This window comes from Abramis brama (genome assembly GCF_963993115.1).
Source record: "Abramis brama genome assembly, chromosome: 6".
In the NCBI taxonomy this organism is placed as follows: domain Eukaryota; kingdom Metazoa; phylum Chordata; class Actinopteri; order Cypriniformes; family Leuciscidae; genus Abramis; species Abramis brama.
Genome location: NC_139968.1, coordinates 14,051,883 through 14,061,177, shown reverse-complemented (window position 1 = coordinate 14,061,177; position 9,295 = coordinate 14,051,883). Strand labels below are relative to the sequence as shown.

Below are 9,295 nucleotides of genomic sequence, written 5' to 3'. Positions count from 1 at the left end.
AATATGGATGTCTCTGCATCCAGACGGATCCTACAGGTGAGCAATAAAAGAGTATCACTGACTTCTCGACAAGCTTCTTCAGAAGAATTAACAAATAGGATTAGTGGGCAAGAAAAATCTTCCAAAGAGCCATCTGCTAAGCCGCATGGGGAGACGTCAGCTCAAAGCTACGTGATTGCATCCCTCTGTGACAAGGAAAGGATGTACTGACAATGCAGACTAATTAATTCAACTCTATTGATTAGTTTTTGGGGCTGCAAGTAGGGATGCCTAAATTACAGCTGTTCGTAAACTAAAAATTGATGACTTTTTATCTAAAGTGTGCTGGAATAAGGAATCATTATGCCTGATGTACCTTTTAAATGCATTTGGTGGGCTGTGGTGTTACTATTCTCGTTGACCGGACACTGCTCCATTGATGCAGGTATGTATCTACTCTACAAATGGATCTTGAGGAGTTTTGTGATGCTTGCAATCTTGTGACCATGTATTCTTCATTCTTCATAAGGTGCTGAAACTCATGAGGATTATTTAGCAAATGGATATACAACTTTTTTGGATGCCAATGACGTTTTGAATCGCTCAGTGGTGGCAGGTAAAGGTAAAACATTGAGTTACGTGTCTGGTGAGGGAAAAATGGCTCTCTCCAGACGGAAGAGAGACCTTCTGTTCCCCAATGGAGTTAAACTTTGCTCACATGAGACGGTGCAACAGGCAGTACAGAATCATCTCAACTACTTTCACCTGCGAGGTAAGAACCAGACATTTCTTACCGTTTTACTTGTGTTTCTGGGATAGTCGCCAAGAATGGTAATTGTAAAGGTACAGTGTGTTGCAGTAGACTTCTATAGTGTAAATGGATGCTCTTTGAGATCATTATGTGAGAAAAAATACGGCTCCACTTTTCATCAATATTAATAAACTAAGCCAACCTGACCAATTTCATTAACGTCCAAGTAACCACATATTTGAACCACGATTTCGAAACGACAGACACACACGCTCTCTTTGTCTCCGTCGTACATATAATCATGCACAAATATTCAGACGGACCCAACACACTTTTCCACATCAATGTTCTTTCTAAAGATCACATATTAGCATTTTGAAGTTAGATGCAATCAAAGTATTAAACCCCTGCTGGAGACCACCGCTGAGAATAATGTCTCTCGCTGTTTGCATTAATAGGACCCAGATGACCCTAGTGAATCTAATTACGACAACTCGTGAAACAAGTGTTGCCATTTTACTTAAAGGTTATTCTTGCAGTGTGTCAATGGAAAGTTGATTACATTTAGCCGCGGCAACCTATTATAGGGCACTCTGATGCTTTATTACATTTTCAGTGGGGTCCAAAAGTCTGCAACGACTTGTGAATGTGTATTTTGCATTTTTATTAATTAATTCAGTATCATTTTTTATTACAAATGATATAATCACCATAACAATTTGAGTAAAAAATTGATATAAAAATAAAACATGAATGTGTCCCCACTATATGCTAAAGGAATTATTTCCCCTAAAAATTTAAAAACAAATATTGTGCTTAATACTGTATATAGCGTGCAAGTTACTTGAACTACTTATATAATACTTTTAAAAATGTTTTCACTTTGGTTGTATGGAAACCAAAAGTGGTTTCTTTAGAGTTCCATGGAAAAATTGAAGTCATATGGGTTTTAAACAACATGATGTTGAGTAAATAATGATTTTTTTATTTTATTTTGGAGTGAACTTTCCCTTTAAAGCCGATAACGAAAGTGTGGCTGGCAAAGTATCTGAGATGTCTGTCTAGCACTGTTAGTCAAATGTTGTCAAAATGTGTCGTTCCAGTAGGAAAGGCCAGAATTCCCCATTTCTCCCTCTCGCTCTCCTGAAGTCCCCAATGCTACTGAATCACTGCAGACAGTGATCAGATCCTTCGCTCTGCCAGGAAAACTGGTGACCTCTGCCCTCCTACGCACTTGAGTTCTGGTAGTCGTCATACATTTTCGGTATGGCGGGCAGATGTAGGTGGAACATTTCGACTGGAGCCGCAAAATGTCTAGCAAGGGTTAACATCCTCCATCTGCGCATTTAATTTTCCACTTGCTTGGATACATTGAGAAAGTATGTGGCGCATACCGAAAATAGTAATTTTGGTTCACAAACTGAGAAATAAAAGAGAACTTTGTCTGGAACAATTGACGTGTGTGGATAAGGATAAGAGATGTTTCCATTATGTTAGTTATTGCTTTTTCTTTATTCAATTTTGAAATAAAGAAATAATTCTGTTATTTCTGTCTTCAAAATGAAAGGGGTATCCATTATAAGTGATGTCAATTTCCACTACAGCGGAGTTCATAGCTGGTGTTTTGGCAGATTATTTATTCTCCACTGTTTATAGTTTCTCTCACTAGATCTTTTCCAAAATCTAGTGAGCTGCCTAACTGTCTGCTGTCTACACTGGCAGGCACTGAAATTGAACCTCATAAGTGAGTGTTCTGGAGCTGACAATATAGACAGCAAATCTACAAAGTGCATTGTTTAATTAGATTAGATTCAATTCGCGACTGATTCCAGTTTTAGGTTAGCATGTTGCTAAAGCTAATTAACTAATTAACATAAATTGACTGTTTTATACACTATTTTATTGATACTTTGTCAAACTGAATTGTAAAAATATTCAGAACTAGTCGAAAATAGGTACCCATCCCCCCCCCCAACTTATTTAAGTGTGTGTATGTGTGTTTGCATTGTATGGGTTTGCATGTTTATTGGAATGTGTATATATGTTTGCAATTGTTTCTGTTCCTTAGTGTGCCAGGAAACCGTTTGGGAGGCTTTCAAAATCTTCTGGGATCGTTTACCCGAGAAAGAAGAGTACCAGATCTGGATGAGAAAATGTCAAAACAGTAGTGTTAGCGTGTTTGACATTGGCCGGAGCTTTAGCCAGTCAGCTGAGCACCTTGCTCTGATATCAAGTGTAAGTATCCTTGTCTATGTAATGATACCAAATAAATAATTATCAAATCAACACTGTTAACTTAGTTCAAAGATACAGAAGATTCTTGCAAACGAAAAAAAGAAGAAAACTGACTTTTATGGTATTTTGCAGAGGGTAGGAGCGGCTTCGATGACATCAACAAGGTGAGAACTGCTTACAGACATTTACCTTCGTGGAGTACCATGTTAATATCATGGTACATAAATATGATAATATTGTAAGTGAAATACTTTTAATTTCAGGCTTTACACTGTGTTGAATTTCATCACACACAAATTGCAGCCAAACTTTGTTAACACAGCACATCTTCATATTTACCATAATTATGTGTTAATATAGAAAAAAAAAACAAGAAAAAAAAAAAACAAGAACCCACATCACATCCCACTGTTTCCAAAGTAACAGTGTAATCACACAATTCCTATATTTGTCTTATGATAGTGTACCCACCAGCCCATGGCAGCCTGAATGCAGGTAGGACTTCCAGGCAACTAAAGGGCACAAAACAACATAGTGTTAGATAAACTAGTACGGTCCTGCAGCCTAAATATATATAAATGCAAATGCCCAGTGTGGAACTCAGATTGTAACGTATGTAACCGAACCCTAACACTAATTGAATTATCCGAAACACCAATTCTTTCTTTAGCCAGGCAGCTAAAACAGCTAATTCTGAGCACACACTGATGCGTTGCATAAAAATTGCAAAAAGATTTAACCTTACCTTTAGTCCCTGCTAAAGCCAGTTCACTTTCTGCTAGCTTTAGAGACATAGCCCTCCTCATGGTTCAGTTAATTTCCTGAAATGGAAAACTAAACTCATTTGCCAATAAGAAGGTTAGATTTTTAGTTTTGGAGTATGTTACTGACCTTTAAAAGCATGTATAATCTTCTTCTCACAGACATCAGACAACGACTACTGCGCCAACACAAGCAAACGTGGCCACAACCAAACAAGGTCAGTCTAGTTTACAACATTTTTTGAAACAATATGCTTCTTAAACAATGGATCTGTATGCACATTCCCTGTGTTTATAAATATTTCAAAATAAGTAGTTAAAGCCCAGAAAGTTTTATTTCTATTGACTGATTTTGCAGTCTGTTGATTAAAGTTATGCTCTGATTCATCTGTATTGTAAATGTCCGCATGAGACCCTGCAGTCATATCAACAGAGACCTAGTGCTCTTTAGCTCAGGATATACACTGCTCTCAGAATAGACATTAATTCTTTTTAGGTACTCAGTGGTTTGTAATGAAGTAAAGGTGTCCGGATCCTCAGACAAAGTTCTGCCATTTAGTCAAGTGCAACTAATTATTTGTGCATGGGCTTAGCCTTAACAATAGGGTACTTGGAGTTTTGCCCTGGAATCCTGAAGATAATTAACGGCATAGAATTTATGGATCCAATTTACTAGATGAAATTCAAAAATGACTCAAACTACCTCTTATGACGTACATTTACTCTGCCACTTCCTCCTTCTCTTTCTTTCTCTTTCCTCACCCAGTCAGTATTCTGATTCCTGAGGCAGTAACAGATTCACAGGATGCCACACCACAGACCATTGCAGACCAAATCTTAATCACCACTTTGGCTGCAGAGCTTCAAATGACGCTTGAGCCTGATCTTATCACAGCCTTTGAGGCTTCACCAAGGACAAGCACTAGTTCACCTTTAGAACTCACAAGTAAGGCCACTGGGAAACCTGTTTCAGAAACTGAACTGCAAGTCAAACTGGATGCTACCGAGGGTCCTGTCATAGTCGACATAGTTGACATAGTCTCAGAGTCTAAATTAATGAACACTGATAGAACTCAAGAGGAGTCTACTTCAAGAAAATATGATTATGAAATTCCCACAACCTTTGAGGATTCACTAGGAATAAGCACTACTATTCCTACAGTGGTCACCAGTGATTTTACTGAAGAGCTTTATTCAGAAACAGAGTTGGGACACGATGCTGCTACCGATAGTCCATTTAAGACAACAGGTGTCTCCTTTCAACATGAAGAGGTTGACATAGTCTCAGAGTCTAAATTAATGAACACTGATAGAACTCCAGAGGAGTCTACTACGAGAAAGTATGATTATGAGATTCCCACGACTTTTGAGGACTCATTAGGAATAAGCACTACTATTCCTACAATAGTCACCTACATTAGTGACTCTACTGAAGTGCTTCATTCAGAAACAGAGTTAGGACAGGATGCTACAGATGGTCCGGTTAAGACAGCAGGTGTTACCATTCAACATGAAGTTGATGTTGTCTCTGAGTCTACATTATTGACCACTGATAGAACTCCAGAAGATTCTACTTCAAAAAAATATGAGTATGATATTCCCACAAACTTTGAGAATTCACCTGGGATAAGCACTACAATAATCACCAGTGAATTCACTGAAGAACTTCATTTAGAATCCAAACCGGAAGTGGGACTGGATGCTACTCTTGGTCCAATTAACACAGCAATTATTACCATTCAGCATGAAGAGGTGAACATTGTCTCTGAATCAACATTAATGACCACTGATGCACCTCCAGAATATTCTACTTTCGGAAAATATGAGTATGTTATTCCCACATCCTTTGAGGACACACTGGGGACAAGTACTAGTTCACCTACTGAACTCACAAATGAGATCACTGTGAAACAGGATGTCACTGAGGGTCTTGTTACGACAGCGGATGTTACCATTCCACATGAAGAGGTTGACATTGTCTCAGAGTCTACATTGATGACCACTGAAAGAAATCCAGAAGATTCTACTTCAGCAAAATATGATAATGATATTCCCACACCTTTTGAGGACTCACTAGGGATAACTATCAATACTCCTACAGGAGTCACCAGTGAATCTACTGAAGAGCTTATTTCAGTAACTAAACTTGACATTGGGCAGAGTCCTGAAGGTCCTGTTAAAACATTAGATGCTACAATTCAATATGTAGAAGTTGATGTTGTGTCAGAGGTTACATTGATGCCCCCTGGTAGAAATCCAGGTGGTTTCACCTCTGAAAAGTATGAGACCGATCTCCCTACAACCCATGAGGACTCACCAGGAATAAGTACTAATACCCCTTCAGTAGTCACTAGAGTATACATTGATAATTTTATTTCAGAAACTGAACTAGATGTTGGACAAGGTGTTACTGAAAGTCCTGTTAAATCAGCACTTGTTACCATCCAGCATGTAGATGTTGATGTTATCTCAGAAGCTACAAGGATGTCCACTGATAGACCTCTGGTAGGTTCTCCTACAGAAATATATTCTGTTCAGAATGTCTTACCAGAGGAACCAAAGCAGACAACTCCTACAGAACTGCTAGAGGTTCCCCCCACAAATGGGTTGCCAAAAGCTTTGACAGATAATGATGTTGTCAAAATCACATATGTGACCACTGTGCCAGAAATGCTCTCACCCTTTACACCTGCATATACATCAACTGAAGTTGCTAGAAATTATACAGTGGAAAACCTACTTGAAGAAACTTCTGTTGTATCAACAGAGGACACACTTGAAGACACTGCAACTGTAACATTACTTGACAAAGATGAGGAAGAGACACCCTACTCTAAAGAGGGCAAACCTACACTAGAGATGACAACAGTTGAAAAACTTCCTGATACCGTGACAGAGAGTACTCATGAAGTGTTGAAGGAAACTCATGAGCCTACAGAGGTCACTCCTGATGCTGAAGAGAATGATTTGGGTAAGGACGAGGACATTATAACTAAGACCCCAGAAGTTACAGAGGTGACAGCTGGAAATATAGCCAAAGTGACAGAGGAAACTACAGAAGCTTCCGATGTGTTTACTGAGAGAGATGCACTTGTGGATGAGGACACAACTGCCATTACAAAATCTGGTGAGATGATGACAAAGGCAACAGATGTTACTGGAGTTGAATTTGAAGACATTGGCACAGATAAAGTAACAGTTCTTGAAAACTCACTTCAAGATTTTGAAGGAGGAAAAAGTGATGCTGATAGACCTCCGGTAGGTTCTCCTACAGAAATATCTCCTGTTCAGAATGTCTTACCAGAGGAACCAATGCAGACAACTCCTACAGAACTGCTAGAGGTTCCCCCCACAAATGGGTTGCCAAAAGCTTTGACAGATAAGGATGTTGTCAAAATCACATATGTGACCACTGTGCCAGAAATGCTCTCACCCTTTACACCTGCATATACATCAACTGAGGTTGCTAGAAATGATACAGTGGAAAACCTACTTGAAGAAACATCTGTTGTATCAACAGAGGACACACTTGAAGACACTCCAACTGTAACATTACTTGACAAAGATGAGGAAGAGACACCCTACGCTAAAGAGGGCAAACCTACACTAGAGATGACAACAGTTGAAAAACTTCCTGATACCGTGACAGGGAGTACTCATAAAGTGTTGAAGGAAACTCATGAGCCTACAGAGGTCACTCCTGATGCTGAAGAGAATGATTTGGGTAAGGACGAGGACATTATAACTGAGACCCCAGAAGTTACGGAGGTGACAGCTGGAAATATAGCCAAAGTGACGGAGGAAACTACAGAAGCTTCCGATGTGTTTACTGAGAGAGACGCACTTGTGGATGAGGACACAACTGCAATTACAAAATCTGGTGAGATGATGACAGAGGCAACAGATGTTACTGGAGTTGAATTTGAAGACACTGACACAGACAAAGTAACAGTTCTTGAAAACTCACTTCAAGATTTTGAAGGAGGAAAAAGTGATGCTGATAGACCTCCGGTAGGTTCTTCTACAGAAATATCTCCTGTTCAGAATGTCTTACCAGAGGAACCAATGCAGACAACTCCTACAGAATTGCTAGAGGTTCCCCCCACAAATGGGTTGCCAAAAGCTTTGACAGATAAGGATGTTGTCAAAATCACATATGTGACCACTGTGCCAGAAATGCTCTCACCCTTTACACCTGCATATACATCAACTGAGGTTGCTAGAAATGATACAGTGGAAAACCTACTTGAAGAAACATCTGTTGTATCAACAGAGGACACACTTGAAGACACTCCAACTGTAACATTACTTGACAAAGATGAGGAAGAGACACCCTACGCTAAAGAGGGCAAACCTACACTAGAGATGACAACAGTTGAAAAACTTCCTGATACCGTAACAGAGAGTACTCATGAAGTGTTGAAGGAAACTCATGAGCCTACAGAGGTCACTCCTGATGCTGAAGAGAATGATTTGGGTAAGGACGAGGACATTATTACTGAGACCCCAGAAGTTACGGAGGTGGCAGCTGGATATATAGCCAAAGTGACAGAGGAAACTACAGAAGCTTCCGATGTGTTTACTGAGAGAGACGCACTTGTGGATGAGGACACAACTGCCATTACAAAATCTGGTGAGATGATGACAGAGGCAACAGATGTTACTGGAGTTGAATTTGAAGACACTGGCACAGACAAAGTAACAGTTCTTGAAAACTCACTTCAAGATTTTGAGGGAGGAAAAAGTGATGCTACTGCTGAATTAGGGGATGTAACTGAAGCTACCATCTTTGAGGAATCATCTGAGGAAAGTACTGAAACGTTTTTGGTTAAAGAGAAGTCCACAGAAACTTCTACTAAGTTCACAAGTGTGGCCACAACTGGAATAACACCTAAGGCCACACTTGATGCCTCTTTTGAGATTGTTACCCCTGAAAATGACATTGTAGCATTTGTAACCGAAGGCATGGAATATAAGCTAGAAGAAACACCTAAAACGGTTGAAGTTTTTGAAGACCTTACTGTTACTGAGATGGAAAAAGATATACTGACTACTGCCATAAATGAGGACGTACATGAAGTTACAGATCCATCAAAAATTCTAGAGGACACACAAAAAGTTGTGGTGGAAATCATACATGAAGTCACAGAAAATGTAAATGAGACACCTGAAGTTGCAACAGAGACACCTAAGGTTGTTACAGAAGCTGATGTCATAACAGAGACAACTAATGTCATATCTCAAGCACCTGAAGTTATGGTGAAGACAAATGGAGCCATGTCAGAGACACTTGAAGTCACATCTCAAACACCTTTGTCGATATCTGAACTTTCAGAGGTGCCTGAGATTGTACCTGAAACACCTGACATAAATGTTGTCAAACTGCAACCTGCAGAGGATGACACCCCAACTCCTATCTTGAAAGTGGAGGATATCACTGTTGTACTGAATGACTTGACAACTACTATTCAAAAGACTTTCTCCTCCACATTACAAATCTTGCCACAGGATATTTCCAATGATATTTTAGATGAAAACAACGTGGTGAGCACATTCAATTTATAATTAT

The 9,295-nt window shown here is 39.4% G+C and overlaps 1 protein-coding gene across 2 annotated transcripts in view; it reads left to right on the top strand.

Moving 5' to 3' along the window:
- Positions 1 to 9,295, top strand: part of impg2b (interphotoreceptor matrix proteoglycan 2b) — a 29,616-nt gene continuing 20,321 nt past the window's right edge. Inside the window, exons 1-7 of one of the 2 annotated variants that reach the window (XM_084116523.1) lie at positions 1 to 424; positions 509 to 751; positions 2,799 to 2,965; positions 3,098 to 3,129; positions 3,428 to 3,460; positions 3,889 to 3,944; positions 4,493 to 9,270. In XM_084116523.1, coding sequence (XP_083972649.1) covers positions 343 to 424; positions 509 to 751; positions 2,799 to 2,965; positions 3,098 to 3,129; positions 3,428 to 3,460; positions 3,889 to 3,944; positions 4,493 to 9,270 — 5,391 coding nt within the window. In that variant the 5' untranslated portion in view covers positions 1 to 342. The remainder of the gene's footprint in view (positions 425 to 508; positions 752 to 2,798; positions 2,966 to 3,097; positions 3,130 to 3,427; positions 3,461 to 3,888; positions 3,945 to 4,492; positions 9,271 to 9,295) is intronic. The other variant, XM_084116524.1, reaches the window with a different exon arrangement.